The sequence below is a fragment of the Chlamydotis macqueenii genome, chromosome 3 (genome assembly GCF_036417535.1).
Source record: "Chlamydotis macqueenii isolate bChlMac1 chromosome 3, bChlMac1.mat, whole genome shotgun sequence".
NCBI lineage: Eukaryota > Metazoa > Chordata > Aves > Otidiformes > Otididae > Chlamydotis > Chlamydotis macqueenii.
Window position 1 is genome coordinate 62,624,774 of NC_141558.1, and position 27,951 is coordinate 62,652,724.

Genomic DNA, 27,951 nt, shown 5'->3' on the forward strand with positions numbered 1-27,951 from the left:
ACTCCCTAGCAGAGTGGAATAAGTGTATCAGTGATTAACCTGGATTCTATGTAAATGTGATTCTCATGAACTAATGTATAATCAGCATTTTGCAGAACTGTTTGTACTTACATTATAACTAAATAGCTACCCTTAAATATATTTCTTATAAAAAGGCAACACAGAAGTAGTAATTGGTGTATAAAAAATGCTGCTCCAAGATTTCAGGTGTGCAGAGCTGTAAGTTTACTTCAGAATAAAACACAGACATAGGGGAGAATCAAAACTTTTAGAGTTGTACTTGACCATATATTTGGACAAAGCAGAATTACACTGCATATAACAAACAGTAAAATTTCTTAAAAGTTGTTACAAATATTTTACTTTCTACCTGTACGATCATTAACATAGTTTACTATATCAAGATTTTTTTCTAAAGGCTTAAAACAAAAAACAATCCCTCTAAACTACTTTCCAACAGTAAAATTTAAGTAAAATGCTTACATTCATTTGACAACAAAAAAACATATTAAAAATGTTGTGTGGGTGGTGCAAGAGCTGCTCTTTCAGCTACGACTTTCTTCCAAGGGTTAGTCCTGTGGAAAGAAAGAAAACAGTCTTGTTGTAAACTGTTAATAACCAAACTCCAAAACCTTTTGGAGTGATCCCCCCATATACCTGCACAATTACTTGAGATACTGCAGGATAAACTGTCTAACCTGCACTTCACTGAACTGTTTACCTTTTCCTCTTTGCGTCTGTCCTTTTCTTCATTGTTCTCAATAGTTTCTTCTTCATCTTCCACAATCCCATCCCCTTGATATTTGTCATGTGTCCACTTCGGACTGCTACCTGACTTTTTGAAGTTAAAACGCCCTCTGCCACGCTGGAAAGTACCACGGCCTCTTCCTCTTTTGGCCCAATAATCCACACCATCGTCTCTGTCATCATGCTACAATAATACCAGACAAAGAATAAGGTTAGAACATCTCTTAATGTACCCGTTAATGTAAGTATTCTATATCAAATTTATACTACACATAGTAAAAAAAAAAAAATTAAGACTTTTCAACAGTTCAGATCATAATCTATAGAATACATTATGAACTATATCCTTATAATTCATGATGCTATAACTGAAACCACAACAATAAAATTGTTTTAAGAGCTCTTATTAGCTGTGGGCCTACTCAAACATTTGAGAGTAACAAATCAGTTATCACTTATCTCCAGTCAGAATAATTACTCTCTAGTTTTGAGAAGGAAAAAAAAAAAAAAAAAATCTGTGATTTTAAATAAAGAAAGAAGGTCTAGGAATGTGCTAAGATTTTTTTTTATTATTATTATTTCTACTTTAATGGAGAGACAGAGGTCTTTATACTTATTAAGGAAAGGTAACTGAAGGTAGTTTTCAGAAATCCTGCTTCACCTGCACGACACAGGGAAAATTAAGTTTAAACTGTTTAAATCTGACATTAACAAACAATTGAGTTTCTCTCATTAATAAGCTTAAAGTTTGCTATCTTGCTAACGAATCCAGCCTTATATAGTTTATTAAGTCTTCTGACAATCATTCAGTGCACTGCATGAACACTACAGACTATTATTTAATATTAAATGGTTTATATTTAGAAGAGTGAGGTACACTTGCTTCAACATCTGCTTTTTTTAATTTGTGATTTGGAAAGAAATCTGAACTATTAAACATACACCACACCTACATAAAGCAGTTTATTAACAATTATATAAGAACAGCTAAAGGGTGGGTTTTAATTTAAAAACACTTATAGAGATGAGGAAAAAAGTTTAATAGCTACAATTATTTGTTCTAGCTGTCACAGAATTTCTTAATGACTAGATTGTCATCACATCTCTATTTTTATAGATCAGAAAAGATTATATATGTGTGGGAAGATGGAGGAGAACTCCTTGTACAAACATCCAAATTGTGACTTCATTATTTCTTGGACTACCTGTTAACATAATTGTGACAAACTATAATACCACCGGAGAAAGTCTAATCTTCACTACGTAGCATTTTTCAAATGGTGAAACAAGATCCTTAGAAGTTCGCATTGTTAAGGTGATCAACTGGAACAGAGGCTACATATTCAGTATACTACACTACTTACTGAGTGGTTACATCAACAAGTACTCCTTTCATAATCCAGAAAGAAAAAAAGGCATCAAAACTAAGGTGATAACTGCTAATAACAGTCAGGTTACATACATCCACAACTACTGTCAGCTTTTCCTGATCTTCCACTTTTGCAGACTTCCAAACAAATCTAAGATAAAGCTTGAATGCCATACAGACATAAATCCAGGAGAAAGAAAAACCAAACAAATAAAACAAGCCAAACAGCAGAAGACTTTTTGGTTTAAAATCTGTTTTTAATAATTTTAGTCTGAGTCTGCCTTCTTCCCCTCTCACTGATTAAAATTTTGGAGATTATTTCCATATCAGCCCTCAGTTACTGCCAGCCTACTGCAGAAAGACACAAGAGAAGCAGAACCAGGCACTACTACAACAACCCTGATATTCTCATGCTTATGTAACTAAGTCCTTGTCTCTACATGCATGCTACTTCTACACTTGTAGAAAATGTGCAAAACCAAAAAGCATGCATAAGATATTGAGTTCTCCACACCCACCAAGAAGTATTTCTTGCTTTTTGGGGTATATTCAGGATCCCATTCCTCTTCCTTCGGTCTCTTCTGAAAAGTAGTATTTGAGTTGCTGGGACCAGTATTTGTTCCAGCAAAGACTCCTCTGGCTCTTCCTCTGCCCCTAATTCGAAACTGATTAACCAAAACATCATTTAATCCATTTACATAAAACCACAAAGAAGAGTTCAAGTTCTCTATTACTGAAAATGCTCTTTCTGTGCTTAATTACAGTATCTGCAAGCTTAAAACCATTTTAAAATTCACGTTACCTTAAGTAATATAGTCAAGCATTCACTTTGAAATAATGACTATTAAACTTAATTGAAATACATTTGAGTTCTTCACACAAATTCACCCACAACCACCAAAAATAAGCTTCCTCTGCTGGTAAGCCAATGTGTTGCAACAGAAGGTCAGAAGAAGCTTCTGAAGCTGTTCACAGACAAAAACAAACAGAAAAACTAGGCTGAAAGAGGGAGAAAACTGTCAGAGGGAAAGAAAGGTCATTTATGGAGTCAGTCACATCAGTTATGAGAGTTATTCTAGAATACATACAAACAATACAGTTTTCAAGTAAGTGTATCCATTTTGTGTTGCTCAAACATTTTCAGTTGATTCAGAAATGTACTTTAAGCCAAATGAAATCTCAAATGAGTAAATTCTTTACTCTGAAAAATCAACAGTATGTACTGTACAGAGCAGTAATGCTTGAAGTGAAAATCAATGTCTTAAATGTTCTTTAATTAACAGGATTTTAAAATGTCTCACAGCAGGAAGTTCCCTCAGTATGTAAACTTTTAGCTTGTAGAAAACACTAAACAAGAGTTTTTATCCTCCATTCAAAGGGAGAAGAAAGATTAGGCTGGGAAGATAGACTTAAAACCTGAAGTTACTAGTGAACATGATTTCCATAAACAGCCTAGTTAAAAAACACAGAACTGGGTCTTCAGAGTAACTGTAGAAAAATGCAACTAGAAATTAATTTCATTTGTTAAAAATAAGTATTTTCCATAAACTTAGACAAAAAAAAAGATATAACTAAAATGAAAGAAGAGCATTATGCACACGTAGTTCCACAAATCTTCAACGCTTCTAGTGCAGAATTTATGCTGGACAGTTTTAGAACTACTCTGAAATCAGACAGACTGAAAAACAATTCATATAAGGCTCACAACATCTATCCAATATGCTGTAAGCAAACAAACAAAAACAACAACAAAAAAAGAACTGCTTGGAGTCTGTCACTTTCCAAGTGATTCTATCACCTGAAGAAAACTGTACAAGTGAAGTAGTACTACATGCTTGATCTCCAGTAGCTTTGAAATCCTTACAAAATTAGGGCACAGCAAGCAGTATCACAGCAAGGGGGAAAAAAGGATGTAGAGACAAAATGCTGAAGGATTTAAAAAAGATAGAGAGATCAGCATTTCCAGGTATTAGGTCCTGTGATCAGATTCTTTTCAAGAAAAACCTAGAGCCTTCCTCAACATTGTATCAGACAGTCGTCCCCCTTGCTCCCAGGTCACCTTTCAGGCAAAGAAATAAGGGAGGTGATATCCAACATGGTGTTATGTCTGTGGGCTTAGTTACTGCAAAGACCATCACAAAAAGGACAGAGTACATTTTCTACAGAAAAAGAAAACTCCTTTTAAACAGAGAACTGTTACGCAGAGAATTCTTTAGGAGCTGGATACTAATGACAGTGTCATTAAAAGATTACACTTATTTTTGTGTTCCTACTTCAAAATTATTCATTATATTTATGTACAAGAAGCTTTACAGTCTATCAGCATGTGTTAGTGAAAAATCATGGCTGATTTAACAGGAAATTAAAGAGCTTAGCTGACATTAAAGTGTCCCCTATCCAGCAAGCTGTGCTTTCCCAGCGTATCAAGGCTCCCTGCTTTGGGGAGGATTCACAACCGAAACATTTTATTTACTCCAAAAGCAAAGCAGTAATGCAGCCACTATCATCCTGAATTACAAAGACATTCCTACACTAGCCAGTCTGTATGTTTCAATGATATCCAAGCTGTATCCCCAAAGAAAAGATCTGAGCCAAGGGGTTGGCCTATTTAGATTCCCCTGTTCAGACAGAGTTTGGTCAATAAGCCTCTGTGTGACCATGTATGTCGTTAGGGAACATTAACGAGTTATTACTGCAGTCAGAACTGCCAGTCACCAGTAGTTAAATTAGTAGAAGTCTATAAATTTCCAATTCACATCTACTTAAATTTAATGTAATGTAGCATCTCTTTCCAGTATGCACAATCTGTTTTTATAAAGCAGTAAAGCTTCCACCAATTATTAGCCTTCTTCAACCAATTCTCTGAGAGGAGAGAGGGGTTTAAGCTCTACTTCTGTTTAACTCAGTAGCCCTAGCTTATACAGCTAGAAATTGTGCTGATATTGTCCTATTTGATGCCTACAGCATCCAAAGGTTTATACATTTATGCCACATAGCTGTTTCTTAGTCTAATTATATAAAAAAATAACAAGAAAGAAGGAAATGATACATTTTTAGTGTTAGAAATTTTGAACTTTCAATTTTCTTCTAAGTAGCTACAGTTTTTTAGATGGAAGATTCAAGCCTTAACTCAAGCACTGCATACCCCACCACATGCATTTCAGACACCCTCGTCTGTAGTTCAAAACTTACAGCAATAGAAACAATTCAATGTATATTTATACCAAACAATGCCTTTTAGCATTATTTAGTTGTAATTACAGTCTACATTAAGGAATTTTTGTGAAAGTATTAAACTATTCCTATATATTATGTAAGTTTATTTGGCATTCTTCTCCCCACTCAAACACAGAACTTGGTTTTTTGTGTGTTTTGGTTTGGTTTGGGGCTTTGTTTGTTTGGGGTTTTTGCGTGTTGTTGGTTTGTTCTTGGTTTGTTTGTTTGTTGGTTTTGGTTTTTGTTTTGTTTTTGTTTTTAAAGACTTCCTTATCTTTTCAAGGCCTCCTTTATTGATTCCTAGTCTTTCCTAATGCTTATGCATTTCCCAATTAAATCTCAATAATTGTATTAACATGCAGTTTTTAACTTTAAAATTTTTCTAAAGACTATAATGGTCAATACATCGCTTTCCAAATCACAATGCTGAAACACATTTCAGAGAAATAAATGAGCGTTCATGCTCACTATGGCTAGTTCAGGCCAAAGAAACATTGAAAAATAACAAGTATACCATCTCCTCTCCTCAATACAGCTGTTTCAAGGTTGATGTATATTTTTAATTATGTGCCATTCTCTATTTAATAAGATGCAGGCATCACACACAAAGGAGGGCAAAACCAAACTGAAAATGACAAGGCAAAACAGAACCTGCAGGGAGTTAAGAGCTCGCAGATCACAAGGTTTAATCTTCACAGAAAGGTCAATTTTCAGATCCTCTTACCAAACAGCATAATTACAAAAGAGCAAGGAATAAACACAAAATTTTGCACACCCTTACACTAGGGTCTCTAATGGCATGCTAATACATATTTACACACCAATTAACTGCTCTTGGGCAGTGCTGGAGAAAAAAAAAAAAAAAAAAAGCAATTTTTCACATTTGGTACATCACATTAAATAATTCAAGAATCACTGCTATGAAAGAAATCTAGCTTAACATTAATCACTGCAACGCTTCCTCATTTGATTTGTTATACTGTTACTATTGGGGAACTGTTCATAATCTGGGGGAAGAATAAGAGCGCAACTTACAAAGGTGCCTCTTGGCCTGTTGACTCCTGAAAAACCAGAGTATTCTTTCTGTTCATGGTGGGTTTTGAACTCGTCATCTCTTTCTTTCTTGCAATCCTTTTCTTCTCGAGAACTGGATGAGGAAGAAGATGGGGAGGAAGATGGGGAAGACCGAGCACGGTCTTGATCTCTTTTTTGTTTACTGAAAAATAAAAAGATACACTGTGTGCTATTTTAAAAGTACTAGATAGTCTGTAACATGCTATACTAAAAGGGGTCTCTTTATATTTTATGGGAAACTATCCCCCTTCTGATTTTATAATCACACATATGTTACGTATTTCAGATGTTAAGGTGAAGTATAGTTCCACTTTCCAGCCTCTTACACATTTAAATGTACTAAGTTATTATTGCTAGTGAGTTGGAAAGCAGCAGTCTGCAAACTGCAAATACAATTTTTCTAAGTTTTGATGCCATGAAGAGATTCTGATACTTTTAAGATCTGCCTTTCTTCTGAGGCAGAAAAACAGAAATTGAAGGGAAGAAAACCCTCAAGGCAAAATTTTACAGTAACTTCACATAGTTCAGTTTGCACACTGTTGAGAAGATACGGTGTGGGCTTCCCTATGTAGATGGCTGTACAGAATTAGCCAGTGGAAGATAATGTGGATACCGAAGTCAGAAAGTAAAAGGGAAACAGGACACATAATAAGAATTCATTGTATATCCAGTACAAAGCAGGGAAAAAAATTCCTACAGCAAGACTTCAGTAACCCCACAGTGGTACTAATTTGACCCAATTTACAGAATTTTATATTCAAAGGAAGGTCATACCTGAAGTAACTCTTACCACTGCTACACAGTATCCACTAAGATATACTAAACTTTTTTTTCTTAAAAACAGCCCACTGGCTTTAGAAAAAATAAAAGTTCCCCTTCTCACCCATGTTAAAACCTAAGTATCAGTAAGATTCTCATACTCTGGGTGTTATGAGTTGAAAAAGTGCGGAATCAAGCATAACGAACCAAAGTTCTTACACAAACTGTTTATAGAAATGTACTGCATTGAAGTCCAACCTCCTGATGTAGCCTGGATAATAGGACAGATTAATTTGTCATTTTTTTTTTCAGTGTTAGCTTGCTATTCCAAAGTTTTTGTCCTCATCCACCATAAGCCGTGTAAAAGACAGATAATATATATTTGCTGTAAAACAAATAATTTTAATTGTTTAAATTTAAATGTTCCATTATACATTGAAAATTGAAAGCAATTAAGCTTACAATTACAAAATGCTAATTAGAAGCAAAACACCTATATAGGGACTTGAAATATTTACCTGTCATCTTTGTAAGATTTGTAATCCTTGTAATCTTTTGCAGTTTTCTCCTGCTTTCTTGACCCACTGGATTCCCTGGAACCCTTTGAGTCTCCTCGTTCTTTACTTCGCTCTTTTCTACGTCGGTCAATGTCATGCCGAAGATCAGCAGAATCACATCTTAATTTTTTATCTCCCTGCAAACAAATATATATGTTGGAACAAAGTTTTGAAATAAAACAGCCAGAAGAGAATCTGAATGAAAAATACAAGTTGTGCATCAATTTTCAAAAAAGACAGATAGAATTTACCTAGATTTCAAAAAACTCTTCAGCACACAAATTGACTTTAAGTGAACGCCCTTTACATGCAGTGGCTAGATCTAAAAAAAGAACAGCTAAGAATTCCAGTTTCAAACAAGCATTCCCATCAAACCAATAGGATATCTATTTTTTTTTTTTTTTTACGCAGACAGACCATAATACATAGTTTGGAAGGATGTTAAAGTAGTCATTTCTTCTGGTGAATGGTTTTAAATAGAGCACAAGCACCTTTGCAATTCAACCATACTACTCACTGACCACCTCAGTATCTTTTTTTTACCCCCCACCTCCTCCTATTCTTTGTCCTTGGGCAGCCTAGTGCCACAAAACTGGTCACAAGATGTCCAAGCAGAAAGGAAGGGTGGCAGAAAATTTGATCTTACATGCTACACTATCAATACAGCAGTATCACGCTAGATAAACTGGCTTCTTGGTAACATGTTTTACTCAAAGGGGAAAAAAAAAACCTGCTCTAAATGCAGGTATTCCAGATATGATAAATACAAATTATTTTTCTATTTTTATACACGAAGTTGAAGTTCGGATTTAAAGGGAAACACAATAAACTAAGTTTAGAAATACACACAGAATGTTTACATAGAACCTACTTTTTGACTTTCTTCTTTAAAGACTCTCTCTTCACCTGTTAAACGGGTATGCTTCCTCAGCGTACTTGGAGAGATGTCAATCCTCCTAAATGTAAAATAAAAGCAGTGTCTTGCCTTATGTGTATGTGACTCGTAATGGCCTCAGACACTTCTGTTCAACAGAAAACTGAGAAACAAAGCATCTTTGCAGGAGAATAAACTTTTTGCATATAAAGCCCCACATCAGAATACAGAAGCAGACTAAAAATCAAAAACCTTGGTTCTGTTCTGTCTGAAGTATGCTAAAACGCAAATAGAGCAAATAGGTAGTTTGATTTTTCATATTTTAAGTACAACTTTGAAGAGACAAAAATGTTTAATGAGTTATTTCAAAAGAACAGTACATGTAGCCAGTTGAAAATCCATCCCCCCCCAAGAAATCATCAATACTATGATAGTTTGCTGTAAAGTCAAAAATACTTAAAAAGTTAAGAAAACATATGAAGTTGGATACTAAGTATGGAGATAATATATCCTCACATGCAACACAAATATAGTACACTGCATCATAAAAACTATAGCACATTACCAGAAACTACATCTGTATGACTACCTTCTTACCTTTCAGGTTCTCAGATTTTTCAAAAAACTGCTGTAAATTAACATACACAAAAACTAAAGTAGTATGAGATGGAACATTTCACACTGAAGAATAAAGATGCATGTACAGGGCTTCTTTTCATCTTCAAGACATATGCCCCTCAATATTTGAGCACTGCATGTGAGAAAAGTAAATATATCCCAAATGAGATACACAGATACAGAAGACATCTGCTACAAAACCACAGATGAAGCCAGACTCGGCTCAGATGAGTTTTCTTTTACAGAAGGGGGTTTTGGTGGGGTTTTTTGGTACTTTGTATTTACACAGAAATTGACAAATTACTCCATACAGATTAGAAAAAAAAATATGTTGGGTTCTCAAAAGAAATACTAGCAGTCATTATTTGAAATACAAAGCAACTACATAAGCAGTTAACATATACCTATGTATTTCTGGGCTCTTTTGCCGGGTGCACTGTTCTTCAGTAGCTTTTTGATATGCAGTGAACCTCTCATTTAGGGTCATTCCAGGTGACTTGAAGTATTGCTCTGTTGGTTACAATAGAAAAAAACACTGTTTCATTAGTTTAACTCAACTGACAGGTATTTTGTTCCTGACAGAAAGGCAAGTAGCAGGCAAAAAAACCCACAGTATTTTCAATAAATTTATCAGGACAAGCAAATGTGGTGTTTTCCCTATTCTTACACATTCTGTAACCCAATGAAAGTAACAGTGCACAGCATCATTGCAAGTCTACTTATAACTATGCCATGACTGTATCACATCTAATTCAAGCATCATTTACTGATTGGACTTGCTCATTTTCAAGGACATTTTCCTCTAATGAAAGAGAAAAGAGCAATTTCTCAACAGTTATTTTATACTTTGCCCGTAAGAGAAAAATGAAGTTACTTTGAGTCACGATTACTTGCAGTAAGTATATTTTACTATTCATCTTTAACTTAACATAAGAGTTAATTCAGTGAAAACACTTAAGTAATATATGCTTCAATAACTACATGAATGACCTAACAAGTAATTTCTTAAAGGAATACAATTTCTTGATTTGAAGTAGTGATGATAAACGATCCAAGACAATTAACACACCTATATGTAAATAAATTCATTTAAGCATCTGGCATCTTGGCAAACTTGACAACTTCTCTGACAAATTTTCACTTTCCTTCAGAGACAGTTAAATTAGCAACAGCAAAACTCAGTTTTTAAACCAGCTCAACAAATGTGTTTAAATGTAATATAGAAATACATAAAAAGTCATGAGCTATGAAATGTTACATATGAAGCAAGCTATCTGCTTAACAGGTCAACATACATCTGTATCAACTTACCGCCCGGCATCCAGTATTTGTCTCATAACCAACCATTAAAACTTGAAACGGCCACTACAAGGGTAGTGCCTCAATCATAATTCCATCAAACACAGGAATTTGAGCTAGCAACTCTGTTTTTATGCCATTTTTGCCAGGAAGACAGAAGGTTCAACTTTGCCTGTTTGGCATCTGTATCTTTCAACAGCTATTTTACTTTTGTAACATGGATTTTGCCATTTCAAAACACATTCCAGGACCTAGTTACAATGAAAAAGAAAACATCACTGGGCATTTTCAGCTCTGCATTAATAAAGAGCTGTTCAGACTGGTCGCATCACACCAATAACGAACATAACTTCAATTTGTCAAGAGAGTTACTAAAATTTGATCACAGACCACAGTAAATTTGAAACTTAAGAGAGGTTCTGCTTTCAAAAACAACCATAACCGTACATATTCTAGTAACTTGACCAGATAGGTTATTAAGGTGTTACATTTACCAGGTATTTGTTTAACATACAAAAGTTTACAGAAAAACAGTCCATTCTGTGATCAACATGTGAGAGCTTCAGGAATATAATTTCACTTACAGCCTACATATGTACCATATAAGCAAAAACTTACAGAAGCTCTCATTAGATTGAGCCTTAAATCTCTTTACATATCAATAAAATAGGTACTTTCACAACAAATCATTATATTCTAAACAGGTGTCTCAAATTTTTTAAAAATCTAATGCATTATCATCTACTACTACTGTTGACTATTACTTTCAACTTTATAAGTAATTCAAAATGCAGGACATCATTCGGCCTTAGTAATCTGAATTTTGCCAGCAAAATGAGACTAACAGAACGTCAGCACATAATTCTAGCACGCAAATCTTTGCAATTTTAGAAGCTAAAGCATCTTAAAAAACAATGCTTACAGATAGATATGCTGAAACTGGTCACCTAATTAAGCATTTCCACATTCCCCTTTTGCATGGAGATACAGCACAATTATTTTCACCAGCAAATTCTTCCATATTATCTCAGTACATTAAACACAAGAACAAGAAACAGCCCAGTGAAATAAAATAAATGCTATGTGAAAAAAAAAAAGCAATTAAAGAACTCTCCAGATATCCTCACTGGATTTTAAGGAATTACCATTTTTCCATCAGAAAACTCTGACAGGGTATGTGACCTAAGTGAAATACATCTACTTCAACAGTTTGTGTTTAGTTTTCAGTGGTGTCTTGGGGCTTTTTTTGTTATTGGTGGCAGTGTTTGGTTGGGGTTTTTTGGGTGTTTATAATAAGCAACAGCCACTACTGTTAAATCAGAAAATAATTAGTGTATAATTCATTTATTTGAGGTTTATTTAGCTACTGCAAAGTTCCTGTAAGCAAAATTCCTGGCTCCAACACTACAATACTGTCAAACAGGAATAAAATGAAATGTCACGGTGCATTTTAGTATGATTCAGAGAACATTTTTTCTTAAATCTTACCGACACCAAAAAAACATTCTAGTAAGAACCTGGAAATGACCTCTAGGGTGTTTTGAAAGGAATGCCACTGCTTACAGTGCAAAAGACATCTGTCAATCCACACTGCACCACTTAACGTAAAATTGTATGTTAAAGCCATTAAAATATAACTAAGTAAGAAAAGACTGACCAATGTACTATGTTTAAATTACGCTGAAAAAATTCAAAGTTGTTACTTAAGCTCAAAAATTTATCCAGAAACATAGTATAATTGCTATTATGCTCTACACTGCTTGGGCTTTTTTTACACTAGTTTCTGTGGCTGTTATTTTTAATTATTTTTATGTGCACCTCAGAAGTCTAACAACCAACACTAAAACAGGGCTGAAATCTTCCTGTACTACAGACAACAAACAAGCTTAAGTGAAGTTGTCAGATGTGTATTCGGTACAGTAAACTCAATACATACCTTTGACATGATGAACCAACGACACAATGTGCTGAATAAATGACTCTGACGTGCTTTTGCTGGCCTGTGGCAACTTAATGTGGTCAAAGATGGATCGGAACTCTTGCTCCTTCTTGACGGAATGGACAAGTGTGCTAGCAAGCAGCCTGTCTTTAGTCAAGGAAGCAGGTCTAGAACACATCAACAACAAGAGAGACACAAAAAAAGAAACCAGTAGTTTAAATAAAGATGAATTACACTGCTGGCAGGTGGAGAACTATGCTGTAAAGTGGGATAATTTACCTATTGGAATCATCAAGAGGTACTGGTGCCATTTTGAGCTTAACTTCAGGACGATGGGAGTCACTGGCTATCATTTTGATCCTAAGTGGGCTCTCCTCTCTGAAGGTGGATTTTTCTCTCGCATCCAGATTCTTGTGTAGAGGGGGACTGTAATCAAAGAGTTCTTTGAGCTTTTCAGACTTTACCTGCTCAGGTGACTGAGTTTCTTTCTTCACTGTTAGTCTCTCAGAACTCTTGTCTTCTTCCTTGTGCTTATCTTTTGTTGCACTAGGCCTTTCCACTACATAGCCAGTCTCTTTAAGCTTATAATTTTTCTCATCTCTAAATCCATCGCTCTCTCTATTGCCCTTGATTGATATTTTAGATTTGTATTTGGATCCTTCCTCCTCAGCATTCCGGTGAGATGCAGTAGGAAAATTTTTACCCTGATCTGCCAGGACAGACTTTCTGAACTGTCTGTAATCCTCTGTCTCCTCTGTGTCCTCCCCTTCAGAGTCATTAAACTTTTCTTTCCCAGTCTCTTTATCAACGAAAAAATCTAAAGTTTCCTGTTCCTCCCATTCCCTTTCTCCCTCTGTCCTCCCTTTTTCTGATCCTCTCTCCTTCTGGGCCTCCTTCTCCCTGGTATTACCCCTATCAAGCAGGTATACTCTAGACTCTTCATCTGTGTACCTGTGGATAGCAAAGAAGAGACTGGTAACTCTGGATTGCATTCATTCCAGTTCACTTGCATTCCTCTTTGTGTCAATCCCACATCAAGAAGAAGAAAATACATCCCTCTAAGCAATTCAAGTTTAGCATGCAACGCTTCACACACCATTAACACTGTACCCACTGTCATTTATGTACTACTGGAGGCATCTGAAGAATATAATGCCTTTCTGTAGAACACCTAGAAACTCTGCTTGAGTTTATAAAAAAAGCTAGTGGTTTGTTTTGTTTGTTCTTTCTTAATTGCTACCCAGTACTACCACATTTTCTTACACCAGTCATTTTTTCCATTAAATTCACATAGAATTTGATAATTCAGACTGCAATTTATTTTTGTACTTCATTTAGCGAAAAAATTAAAGGAGTAACATTAAAAAAAGTGAATTATTTTCAAGATCATGCGTATTTCTAAAAGAATTCAAAATCTGACACAGGCTTACTTAATGCATTCACTGTATCATATACAAGCAGGGAACCTTTAGAAGGCAGCTATCCAAAATACAGACGCTACTTACCAATTCATTATTTCGGCCACTGTCTTATCTATACACTATTTTCACACAGGTCCTAATACACTCACCAACTCCAATACATCTAACTCAGGGGAAGTTGTATTTCTGATCTTCTAAGCGGTATACTTTTACATAATAAATCATTGACTGGACAAATTCATTTAAAAGCCTATGATCAAGTCTATATAGCATATTCACAGCTTTGCTCTATAATTAGTTTTATAAGAAATCCACTGAAGTACAAGTCACATCAGAAAGGAACAGTCTACTGTTAGTAAGATTTTTACAACTTTTAAAAATTACTACTAAATCAAACAAGAGCAAATCTAATAATTTTATGTTAATTGGAAAATATACATTGACTTTAAATGCTGTCCTTTTCATGAATAAAATTATGTTCCAAGAATACCAAGACCTCTTTCATAAGTAATGCAAGTCAAAGCATCAATGTTGTCATATTGCACCACACAATTAGCAATGGGTGCTGCTTATGTTAGCAAATAAACCATTGTACAACATCTGCATTTTTAGACTTACAGAAGATTTGCATTTCAAACTACATGAAGCATTAAAATTTTAAAATACTTTAACAGAATTCACTATCAAACAAGCAAGTCTGGTGTACTATTCCAATTAAGATTTCTCCTAACAGTAAATGGAGTATAAGAAAATGCACCATAAAGGAAAAGCACAAACCAATTTTTCCTCAAGGACACATGTCCCTATCTCCACTAGCCAACAGCCAAGAACTTGAAGCATCTTAGGAGGAAAAGGTTTCAAGTTCAACTCCAACCATACTAAAATTAGTGATATTTTTTCCATAGTATTCCATATTGCGTTTTCCAAGGCACAGTGATGATCTTGTCAAAACTCTGTAACAAACAATTTAAGAGGCAACATTAGGCTTACAATTTAATTCTTACCTTTTCATAAACTTTCCACCTTTTGCAGTTTCCTGTTCGCCACCCTCAGGATAAAATGACCGCACTCGAGCCTCCTCGCGGGGAGCGCTCTGTGACGGGATTGTCTTTGCAGGGCTTCTCCTCGAAGGGATATGATGCAATGGGCTATTCTGAGAAGGACTGTAACGGCTAGAACCATTTCCAAGAGAACCAGAGCCAGACCTCTCGGGGCTATGCTGAATGGAATGGGAATGTTGAGGTGTATCCTTTGCTGAGTGGGCTGTGCTAAGCAAAGGGGCATCAGAGCAAGATGAACTCTGACTAGGTGGGGTGGCAATAGAAGGACTATGGGGTGACCTTGGACTGTTATCATACGCTGAAAGGCCAGGCCAAATGTCGCCAGAAGCTGCTGATGATTTGTTAAAATCGTCAAGAGACTCTGATGGGTCATGTTCAAATGTATCTTTCGGTTCATCTTGTGATTTATTTTTCAAGGGACTATCTTGCAAAGGAGCCCCTTCAGTTTTCTTTGCCTGCTTTTCCAGAGACGCACGTCTTTTGGAAGAGACAGGTGATTTGCTGTATGGGGATGAAGAACGAGATGAAGAGGACCTTGGGGACCTGGAAGATCTGTAAGATCGACGAGATCTGCTCCGGGACCTCTGGGAAGACACAGACCTTCGTTTTGGACTTCTGGAACGTGAACGGCCACGCCTAGGGCTTCGGGAGTGTCTTCGGTTCCAGACAGGCCTATAACCTCCACGATGGTATCTACCACCACCTCCTTGGTAATACCCTCTACCTCTTCCTCTGTAACCATAGGGACGTCTCATTCCTCTATTATTTCTGTAATCTCTGCGATAATCTCTAGAATAAACACGATCCCTGCTGCGAGATCGTGAGTATGTCCTTGACCGAGACCTAGAACTAAAATTAAAAAAGAAACATTAACATGTGACAATCAGAGAATTTAGTGCCTTGACACTAAATGCTAAATTTCTCAAAAACAGTCAGAATGATAAAGGAAGTGGACTAACAGTCTTAAAGTAACTTCTACAATCTTATCTTCGTTTATTATTTCTGTCTCAAAGGACTATAATAAACATGTCTATACTCCTAAGGAGTGTGAAACAGACTTCAACATCACATGATTAAGACATTACCAGCCTCAGTGGCCTGCTCTGCCATTTTATTAGAGATTATCACCACTCTTGAGCATGGCATTCAGTTCCTCAACCACCACAGTTCACAGCCTGGAACACGAAGTTACACGACCCCTCAGTTTAATATCCCAGCCTGTGGACAGCAGCTGATGAGGCAGTAAACATTCTATTCAGCCACTTCTTTTACAGCATATGGTAATGTCCACTAGTAAGAAAAGCTGTGGAAAAGGCTGGAGGTACAAGATACAACAAAGCTTACTGCTGAAGCCTTAAGTTACTCCAGATCTGAAAAGCTGCATGAGAAATACAGAACAAATCACAGAGAAAGAGACTGGACAAAGAAAACATCATGTGAAGGGGGAGGCAGGAGAATCAAGCCACAAATCACAGAGAACCATTAGCATTCTGAAACTATCTTGAGATACAGGAAAACAGAAAAAACAGTCAAGTATTAAACAATCAAAGCAATAGAAGTTATACTCGATGCAGAATTTACCTACTGCCTAAAATAAAATAAGATATCAGGCTCACTTTTATCATAGGATCATGCAAGTGAAAAATAATTTCCAGGCAAAAACTAATACACTAAACCAACTTTTCATGCAGTAAGACATCAATTTACCTGTATCTCTTTTTTCTAGAATGGGATCTGGATCTTGACCTAGAGCTGGACTGAGATCTGGACTTTGATCTTGAAGAATGTGATCTAGAGTTAGATCGACCCATTTTTCCCAGTAGATATACTCCTTCCCAAAAGGAAAAGCAGTGAAGGGAGGGGAAAAAAAGGAAACGACTATTTAGAGTCCATGTAAATCATAAATGAACAAAATTATTTGCTAAAATGAGACTATTAAAGACAGAATAGTATTTCCTATTAAAAAAGAATTTTGAAGACAATATGAGTACATAGTTTAGTAAAGTAAATGCTCAACCACATTTTAAAGAATTTAACATAGCTACAGTGCATGCAGTTTGTCTGAAAAGATAAAGTATAACAGGAAAAGGTTTTCGAGATTTAATTGCAAACTGATGCTGTAAAAGGAGAAAGGAAGCAACAGAAAAAAATATCTCTGCAAATTAAGGCAAAAAATAACCTAAGTCTGGAAAATTACACATTTTAATATATTTTAAACAAAATTCCTGATATTTGTGTGGTTTATAGTTTCCTTCCATTTCCAATGCACCGATCCTTCTCTGAAAGGACTTTACAGGCCCCTACAATGTACCTTTTTACACAAGCAAAGAAAAAGCCCTGAAGTATTCTGCCCAGCAGTTGTTGGTTTGAGCCAGGGGTATTATTTCTTTTAACCATATGCACTAAAGCTAATCACTCTGATCCGATTTTCCACTGGTCAATGCCCACTCTTCATCTTTTTAGGTTAATGTTGTTTTTTAAATTACATGTAAAATGCATAGCCAACTATAAAGATTTTAACAGTTAAATAATACGGCTTGCAACAGAACTCAACATTTTTCAGCTCAAATTAAGCTATGAAAACTACAATTGATTAGAAAGTATTGAGTGCTAAAATAAAATAAACTCATAATAAACTTTCTTCTTACACACAGTCATAACAAGTACTTAGAATTAATTAGTGCTAACCATTAAAAAATACACATATTTTCCTTTCCTTTTCAGATCACTGGCTAAAATTCCCCAATTCAATTAATAAAACCTTTGACCCAATACCATTTTCATTTGAAACTGCCCAGTTTTTTTTTTAAAAAAAAAGGTCATTAGACAACCTGAATATAAACTGTGAACAAGTAACTACATATTTTCAGGCCTTTGTGTACTCAATACCTAAAGTTATTGTTGTTTAATAATAATAAAAACAAAACTGTGAAAAACCAAATATTTAGCTTTTGTACTGCAAACAAGCGTAAGAGCCTAAAATTACTGTACTGAAAAGCTCAACACAACAAGCACTTTCTGTCACAAGGTACTTTATGTAATCTTTCTGGTTACCTGGGTGATACTTCAATTACGTGAAGATAAATAAACAGCATTAGTGTTTAACTGAAAAGTGAAAAAAACTTCTGAGATCTTAGACACATATAAGAGAACCCAAAAGAAAAAAAAAAAGCAGACTATCCTTTTCCCTATCAACTGGTCCCTCCTGTCCCATATAACTTTCCCCACCACACTAGCATAACAGTTTGCATGGCCCCAAAGAGATGTAATCTCATCTAAAACTAACCCAGCAAAATTAATTTTAACCTAACCTAGTTTTCCATTTAACTAAGAAAAAAAATTATTTACCTTGGAGAAGAATTATATGTTAAATGCTGTCTTTTATTGGCTCCATCCATTAAAAAGCAAATTTACATAACCTACACTCAGAAGACAGTTTCTAATAGTTTCTAATTCATTGTGTTCAATCAAACTCACAGAAAATGGCTTATAATCTCTTATGCTCATCTACTCACAGGCAACATAAATTCAGAGTTTTCAAACTGCTATAAGATACAAAGCACACCAATTTTCCAAGAGTGATTAAAAAACCTCTAGTTTTTTGCTATTACAAGTAATTTTCAAATGAAACTTCAGATGCACACTAAGTTTATAATGCAACCCAATCTCAGCTTTAAAATAAATTTGTTTGACTTTTCCTGTATTCAACAACATTTATACACTTGCATTCTATGTACAAGAGGTACATATATGCTGTACAATAGTTGGCCTTTACAAGAGATACGCTAAGTTTTATATATGATAGCTTCTTATTGCAAGCAGAAGTTTTCTGAAAACAAAATCAACCCTCACTTTAAATGCCTGCATTCAATCAGAACACTTAAAAACAGAATTAAGTAAATCTTACCTCAAATTGTTAGTTGGTGCCAATGAAGCAATTGTTTCAAAACTCTCTATTTGTGCTTTCAGCAATACTGATCCCTGTAGAACAGAAAACGACTGTCAAAGACATGAACTTTTACTAAAGGGTAGGTAATACCTTCTGCTTAAATAGGTTCAAGCATCAACCTGTTTATCATTAAAAGACAACACATAAGAAGTGTTAACTGGCGGATGAAGTTGCCAAGCCACTGGCTATCCTATTTGAGAAGTTGTGGTGGTCTGGTGAGGTCCCCGATGACTGGAAGAGAGGGAACATAACCCCAATTTTTAAAAAGGGGAATAAGGAAGACCCGGGTAACTACAGGCCGGTCAGCCTCACCTCTGTGCCTGGCAAGGACATGGAGCAGATTCTCCTGGAAACCATGCTAAGGCACATGGAGAGCAAGGAGGTGGTTGGTGACAGCCAACATGGCTTCACCAAGGGCAGATCGTGCCTGACCAATTTGGTGGCCTTCTATGACGGGGTGACGGCATCGCTAGACAAGGGACAAGCAACTGACATCATCTACCTGGACTTGTGCAAAGCTTTTGACACTGTCCCGCATGACATCCTTCTCTCTAAACTAGAGAGGCATGGGTTTGATGGACGGAACACTCGGTGGATAAGGAGTTGGCTGGATGGCCGCACTCAGAGAGTGGTGGTCAACGGCTCAATGTCCAAGTGGAGACCGGTCACGAGTGGTGTCCCTCAGGGGTCCGTGCTGGGCCCGGCCCTCTTCAACATCTTTGTCAGTGACATGGACAGTGGGATAGAGTGCACCCTCAGCAAGTTCGCCCATGACACCAAGTTGTGGGGTGCCGTAGACACGCTGGAAAGGAGGGATGCCATCCAGAGGGACCTGGACAGGCTGGAGGGGTGGGCCCGTGCCAACCTCATGAAGTTCAACCAGGCCAAGTGCAAGGTCCTGCACCTGGGTTGTGGCAATCCCAGGCACAAATACAGGCTGGGCAGGGAATGGATTGAGAGCAGCCCTGAGGAGAAAGACTTGGAAGTGCTGGTGGACGAGAAGCTCAACATGAGCAGGCAATGCGCCCTCGCGGCCCAGAAGGCCAACCGCATCCTGGGCTGCATCAAGAGAAGCGTGGCCAGCAGGTCAAGGGAAGTGATTCTGCCCCTCTACTCTGCCCTGGTGAGACCCCACCTGGAGTACTGTGTCCAGTTCTGGAGCCCCCAGCACAAGAAGGACATGGACCAGTTGGAGAAGGTCCAGAGGAAGGCCACGAAGATGATAAAAGGGCTGCAGCACCTCTCTTATGAGGACAGGCTGAGAGTTGGGGCTGTTCAGCCTGGAGAAGAGGAGGCTCTGGGGAGACCTGATAGCGGTCTTCCAGTACCTCAAGGGGGCCTACAAGAAAGACGGGGAAAAACTATTTAGTAGGGCCTGTTGCAATAGGACGAGAGGTAATGGTTTTAAAATAGAGGGGGGTAGATTTAGATTGGAAATTAGGAAAAAAATTTTTACGATGCAAGTTGTAGAACACTGGAACAGGTTGCCCAGAAAGGTGGTGGAAGCCCCATCCCCGGAAACGTTCAAGGCCAGGTTGGATGACGCTCTGAGCAGCCTGATCTAGTTGGGGATGTCCCTGCTCCTTGCAGGGGGGTTGGACTAGATGACCTTTGAAGGTCCCTTCCAACTCTAACTATTCTATGATTCTATGATTCTAAGTGGTAAATTTACTCTTGGACTCGGACTAGCTGCATGTTAAGACTGGAGCAGCTCAAGAGCTAGCTATTGCCAAGGAGCAAACCCTACTCCCCTTTCAGATATGATCAGTCCTCTTTCAGCCTTGCTTACATGGCTGCGTAACATACTATCCCCACCTTCTGGTCCTTCAGTGAGCAGGCTCTTGATACCCAGAAATCACTTTAATATGACTAGGTTATTGAACTGCCTTAGTGAAGGGCCAAACAAGCGCCAGAGATGGATTATGGGGAAAAGAACATGCAGCAAGGAGGGGGCAAAAAAGACAGTGGTAAATTGTTAGACCAGTTTGAATTCCAACATATAGCTTTGCACTTAACCGGAGATATCTTTTTTGAAAAAGAAAAAAAAAAAAAAGGTATGAGGAATTAGGGTAACAGTGAAAGGTTTATCTTCAGGTTTGGTCTGCAACATTTATATAAGCATTTCTCTGTTACACCTGCTTGTTTAAAATGCATACATATTCAAGTCAACCTAAATAACCAACACCATCTTCAAAAATAAGCTCTTTTACAGATATATAGAAACAAAGCATAATTGTAACAATGAAACCAGTCTCAAAAGTATGAACTTTTCACTGGCCTCAGCTTTTAACCACCTCAAGCCTTAAGACTATGTATATATTTGTAGTCTGACTCAATATTAAGCAAACTTTCCAGTTCCACTCAAGCAACTCAGAATTTTGTCCCAATTTAATACAGACAGGATCGATCTCCCAGAAATTCTGTATCTCAACAATTTATTCATTAAAGCCAAAGCCGTAAGACATCCACTGCTCCTAAACGACACTTTCACACTTGTTCACAGATGTTTTCAATGCTTTCTTCACCTAAAAGAAGAAATGTAGCACTTGTGTTCATAAAAAATGCTTTCAGAAGTCCACTTACCATTCACTAGTAGTGACCAAAATATTTCCAATTTCTACAAAACATATGCTTTAATAAGATTAAGTTTCTACTTCTCAGCAGCAGCAAGCATGAGTCGCTGAAGGAGCACAGTAGTGTATCGGACCATTTCAGATCTTGTCTAGACAAGAGGCGAGACGGTATTAGCTAGCAAACGTTAATTAAGGCATTCAGAAGTCTAGTACAGAAAAAGCAATGCAAACTTCAGCTAAATGGTGGAAGTTCAGTCCAAGATTTTAAATCAATATTTAAATCACCTCTACTTCTGACTTTTAAAAACAATCTGTTGGTGTTAGCTGAAATCCAAACCCTTAATTTAGACAAGTCTTTAGATCCCGGGGATACAGAACAAGATAGTTACTTCAGCTTTAAAACCTCTAAGCAGAAGACAGGATTTTTAATTACTATAGCTCAAACTCTGGCAGTCACTTCCACACAGTTTTAGGAATCTTTTCTAGCAACTGACAAAGGTTGTGGGTTTTTTTGGGGTGGTCTTTTTAAAAAGAATACAAAACAAAACACAACACCAGCCATCAGATATACCACATCCAACCCTAGCAGCTAAGATACATTTGCTATCCTTCTCCCCCCCCCCCCAAGAACAGCATGGCTGTAACATTTTTAAATAGTTTTGAATAGAAAAACCTTAAATCTGATTAAAAAAAAACTTCAACTATTTGCAACATTTGTTTCTATTTAATTCTAGTAGGCCAAATGTTGACACACAAAACCTCTTGTCCAAACAACACTCAGGAACAGAAGTGAAAAGACTACACAACTGTTTTTTGAATAAAGGTTTATCTGTGTAAACAGTCTCACAATATGTAAGAATCTAAAGTGTGATTAACCTCTGTTAAAGTTTACTTAGAGAACAGTAGTTGTGGATACAGAAATATGTAGGAAAACGGCTTCTTTAAAACAGTAAGCTTCTACACGCTTCACACTTTTGCAGAAGAAGTATGCATTCCTCTGAAAGCATCACAACTACAAAATATTGTTCCCAGTATCAAATAAAATCACCCACAGCCTCTTCCTGCTGACTCTCATGCTCATTGTCAGTCTGTAACGGCTATACCATTGCCCATGTCAAGTAAGGGCACGAGTGGAGTAGTAAAGGGCAACAAAAGAAGAGATGCTAAGCATTGTATGTTGCTACACAACAAGATCAATCACAAAACCAAAAGACCAGTTGCCCCTCTCACTGCAGTACACGAAGCGTATATCTGGACTAGTCTCAGAGGAGACCCAGAGTCTACCAAAGGTGTGTATTAAGAACATGACACAAGATGTCATCACTAACACAGAGTATTTTTAAGAGAGAACCGTGAGTACTAGGAACGCAGTCTATGCCTGGAACACCAGGGCTGCAAGCCTCTTTTTCTCTTGCTTTCTGCCATAAATATGGGAAAAGATATGCTTGGCTCCCAATCGTTTCACTCCTGTGCTAAAAAATCTGAGTATTATAAAGGAAGCTGTTGTAGCTCCCCAGTACTTTCAACCAGAATAAGCTCACACTGCTAATTTAAAGAAACAGTCACATCTCTCCCATCCTTTGTTTATTCACATTCCTGATGATCTTCTCCCTTATGCTAGCACAAGTATTTCTACAGCCAAACAGTGAATTAGATAAAAAAAAAACAAACAAACAAAAAAAAAACAAAACAAAAAAAAAACACAAACAAAACAAAAAAACAAAAATAAAACAAAAAACCAAAACAAAACAAAAAACAAAACAAAAAAAAAACAAAAAAAAACAAAACAAAAAAAAACCAAAACAAAACAAAAACAAAACAAAACAAAAAAAACTTACAGACCCCTGGTATTAGTTTTAATACAAATAATTTTTCTGATATGGTTCAGGACTCAGCCCCACAAACATTTGGGCCAACACTGGGAAGCTGCAATAGCAACCAAATAGGACTGCTTCTTTTGGCAGCACTGCAACCTTAGAGCTTCCCTAAAATGAGCTTGGCAAAGCCATCAGCAACAACAAACATGGAAGTTAAGCTTTTTAACATTACTTGCAAGCAGCTTTAAAAAAAAAAAAAAAAGAAAACCAACAACAAAAAACCAAACACCCCCCCCCCCCCCAAACCCCACAAAAACCTCTTACCCCTAAACAACCAAGCCTTAATACAGGAACCTAGACTTCTCTTAAAAATGGATAGTCCACTACCTGTCAGATATCAAAGCATATTCATGACCAAAGAGGGAGTCAAGAAAAGTTTCTTAACAACATAACAGCAGGATCTTTGGGCATCTTAAATCAGTCTCAGCCAGCAAACGTGACCATCAAGGAAAAACAAGATACACAACAGAATCAGGCTTATCCCATCGCAAGCAATACAATAATGAGGAAGTAAAAGTCACTGTTAGCATTTGCTATGTTTAAAAGAAAAATGAAGGACAAATAAAACTGTTTCCAATTCCTTTTAAACAGTATTTTTAAGAGACTTTACTACAGATATAATGACATATCTGTTAAGTCATTTTAAAAGTTCTATACCACACGGAAAATCTGAAGACATTTTAGGACAGTCATCCCCACTTACACTAGCAAAACACTGCTTCCTCTTAGCTTCACTATTTTAGCTATCCTTCAGTTACAGTTATTCAGTAGTCTACATTTCTCTTGCTTAAGCATTACTTGAAAGCTGTCAGGAAGATTTAAGTCAAAATCTTGCTAAAGTTATTCACAAGCTGTTGCCAAAATGCATTTTCATTCAGAGATTCAGGCTTCAAAAAAAACGTGGATTACACAACCAGGACAAAACAAAAGGGGACAGGACAGTCTTCAAGAAATCCCACAGAATTTGTAATGTTCTCTCATAATACATACGCTGAATTAAAGAAAGTCAGTCTTATTGAGATAGTAGGGCAAGGCATCTATCCAGTGCTTGCAGAGGTCTGCCATGCTTTCTTACCCATTCTTTACACTTCCCTCTCTTTTTTTTTTTTAAATGCTCACAAACTTAACAGCACACATCACAAGTCAGAATAGAATGCATTTCATTAGTGACTGTAAAGCCATACCACTCTGATCATCAATGACTAGAATCTTACAAATACTAAAATACCATAGCAAATTTGCCCAAATTATCTTGGAATGTACAAGTAAAAGCTGTGAAGCATATTTCCCCCCTATTTTATATTCTTGCTATGTAATATTATCTTCATAATATCCACACAGTTACAAAGATAAAACAAACCCACGTAAGAACTACAGCATGAAAAGTCAACGGAAACAGTAAAACATATAAAGGCCTTTTTTCCCCCAATTCATTGATTTCTTCATAAAAAACAATATAAAATATTTGCAAATTAAGTAAAAAACCAGCATCCTAGTAACAGTAAAATCAACTCTGCAAAACCATCATATGACTGGTAGCTGTTATTTTATGTAATACTGGTGGCAAACAAAAGCATGTTTCTCCTCTAACTAAAAACGCAGAGATCACAGCAACTATTTCTAAGAATTTTGTCAATACACACAAAGGAATTAGTGGTTTTGGATAGTCATTCTTGTTATTTTTTTGTTACTTTCAAACACTGTTTCCATACACCCTTACACAGTGCTTTCCACTATCTATTTGCAATAAGCTATGAGCATGCTGCCACATAAAGGCGATCTTCCCTCCCTCATTTGTTCCAAGACTGATATTCACATAATGCTTGGTGAGCCAGAGAGGTGAATTGATCCAGAATAAGACTACTCTGGACAAAAAGACAAAGCTGACTTTTTAGCCACATCACCTCCCAGATCCCATTTACCACAAGGCTGCATGGAGGCCAGTGCCAGCACAACGAACAATACAGCACTGCCCTTTTTCAGAATACCTTTGGGAGAAACTCTCACACAGTTAAACTGAATACAGCTGTAACCCAAAGGCTTACTTTCTTCAGTAGTTTCCTTCACCTGTCTCCACTACTTGTAAACAAACTCCAAACGTTCTCCGGCATTCCTCAAACCCCTACACCACAACCTCTCCTTGACAACCAGCCCGAATCTAATCCATCCAAATACCTGCACCCTAGCTCCAAACAACAGCTCCCTGCTGACCCTTTCTAAATTCCTAAAACCACTCCAAGTTTTCTGCATCCCCAGCGGCAACAAGCCCTTCCCCATGGTACATGCTCCTCACCATTTCCCCCGTCTCCCAAGAAAGATTCCCTCAGCCACAGCCTACAGCCAGGCCCACTAAAGCCTTGCTCAAACCCTGGAGACAACGCTCAGGAGGCAGTCACACCCCAAGTACTGATATATGTAACACTTTAAACCTCTGGCTGCCATTCAGCACAGCCTGCCACTCAACAGAAGACTGGATAGTGGGAGAAAGCAATTCCTACCCTCCCTGCCACAAAAAGCTGCATGCTTGGAGTGCACCTCGGAGCCAGAGCCTTTACCCCTTCTTATTTTCCTCACTTTTGTTTAAAGCAATGAGATTATCGGAGAAGAAAAAGAGGAGGAAGGAGGAAAAAGACAACAGCTAGACAGCATTTTCCTGGAACCCCACACTCTTTAACCAATCCTTCCCACACTGAAAATAACTATTGTAAGGGATGTTTTTATGTTACTTACAATAAAACAACCATTACTCAAGCACTGACTACTTGCAGTGTTAATAACTCCTTTGTTTTGCATGCCTCCAGGTCTTTCTGTAGTAAAATTTAACTGCTAGTGTCAAGGTAAAACTTTGATCTCCGAGATAAACAAGTGACAAGTTGTACTTACTTGGTAAAGGACCACCATGACATACAAAACGAGAATCTGATTTTCATAAGAAAATTAAAGGTGGAAAGTAGGGGGTTTATAAAGCAAACGAGAAATAAAGGACAAGATCCTGCAAAGGTTGTCTACCACAGTATGATTAACACCGAGAATACTATAGCCCCTTTCAGCAAGGGGCATAAAGCCCACTCCAGCCCCTCACCGGCTTTTGCGGGCATTGCTGACGCGCGGGGAGGCAAGCGGGAGCAGCGTATTTAACGCACAAGCACTTGAACCGCAGTCATGCCCGAAAGGAAGTTCCTCCAACGAGCGTAAAGGCTGACCCAACACCGGGAAGCATCCTTTCACCCCCAGCGCGGCTTCCCTCCCCGGAGTCACACCCGCGAGGATAACGGGGAGATTTTATATTCCTGCAACCAACGCCGCACGGCGATCCCCTCAAGCCAATCTCGCACCGGGCGGGCGCAAACGCTGCAAACACAGGTCGACCGGGGAGGGGGGAGGCCGCCCGCTCCCCCCCGCGGGCTTCCAGAAGCCGCGAACCCGCTCGAGGCCGCCTCTCGCCACCCCTTCCCTCTCTACCTTCGCTCCCCGGGGCGCCGTCCAGGCCCAGGAAGGAGCGACACCGGCTCGGCTCGGCCCGACTCCCGCAGGAAGCGGCGGCCCGCGGCGAGACGGCGGCGGCCGCCCGACCCCTCCCCGGGGGAGCAGCTGGGCCCGCGGCCCCGGGAGCTGGCGCGGGGATGGGGGGCCGCGGAGGATAATGGCTGCGGAGCGCCGAGGTCACGCGGCGGGGAAGGGCGGGACGGCGCGCGGCGACCGCGCGGCCGCGGAGGGGGGGAAGGGGAGGCGAGAGACGCGGCCGCGCGCGGGGGGCGCGAGCGCCGCGGAGGGGCGGGGGCGGGGCTGCTCCCCCTCAGCCGCCTCCCGCCATTTTCCTCCGGGGCCGGCTCGGCCGCGGCTACGCACGCCACCGTCCCGCAAAACGTCCCCGCGCCCCCCTGACCTTCGCCCCTTCCTCACCTGGCGGGCGGAACTCCCAGCGGCCCCGCTCCCTTATCGCAGCTTGGCGGCCATTTCCCGTCTCGCCGGAGGAAGAGACGCGAGGCCCACAGGGAAGAAGAAAAAAACCACCATAGAGAGCGGGGGGCGAGCGCGTCACTTCCGCCCTGGGCGGGGAAGCACCGGCACACCTCAACCGCCCGAGCGCCATCTTGGTTTCGGGTAGTCGTCCGCAAGGAAGATGGCGGCCCGCGGCACTAATGCTCAGCAGCAGGCCAGCCCCGGGGCTGTTTCCCGGGAGAGCGGTGTGGCCTTGCCCTACGTCCCCCACACTATCCAACGGCTGCGGGGGGCTCCATGTCCCGCCGGCTGCAGCTCTTTTTTCCTCCCGCACCGCCGCGATTAAAACCTGTCGCCTTTTACCCTCTCCTTCCCCGAAGCGCGATCCGAGAGGGGTCGGGGCCCCCCAGGCCGAGGCCCGGTTACCTGTCGGACGGGGTGCGCATCCATCCACGGGAGTTGCTTGGAAGGGCTTGTCTGCAAAGCGGAGCCCAGCCAGCGGATCACCCTCCAGCGGCATTTGCATCCGATGCTGCCGTGCACCAGGAAGGAGACCGCGTAGCAGCGGCGCTTCACTGCAGCAGCTTTTGCAGCAGGGGCGCGCGTATCGCTTGGTTGCGATACCAACGGCGCAACGTCTGGGAAAAGCGTGCCGGGGAAAACGGCCCCAAGGGAT

General features: G+C 38.8%; 1 protein-coding gene across 1 annotated transcript; it reads right to left on the reverse strand.

Annotated features, from left to right (window-relative positions):
* Positions 1-201: 201 nt before the first annotated feature.
* Positions 202-27,951, reverse strand: BCLAF1 (BCL2 associated transcription factor 1). Its single transcript, XM_086743332.1, has 12 exons — positions 27,702-27,951; positions 18,842-18,915; positions 14,878-15,783; positions 12,732-13,403; positions 12,450-12,619; positions 9,619-9,724; positions 8,594-8,678; positions 7,684-7,859; positions 6,368-6,548; positions 2,635-2,781; positions 722-931; positions 202-575 (listed from the first exon to the last, which is right to left on the reverse strand). The coding sequence occupies exons 1-12, from the start codon at positions 27,723-27,725 to the stop codon at positions 570-572; spliced, it is 2,757 nt and encodes a 918-aa protein (XP_086599458.1). The 5' UTR covers positions 27,726-27,951; the 3' UTR covers positions 202-569.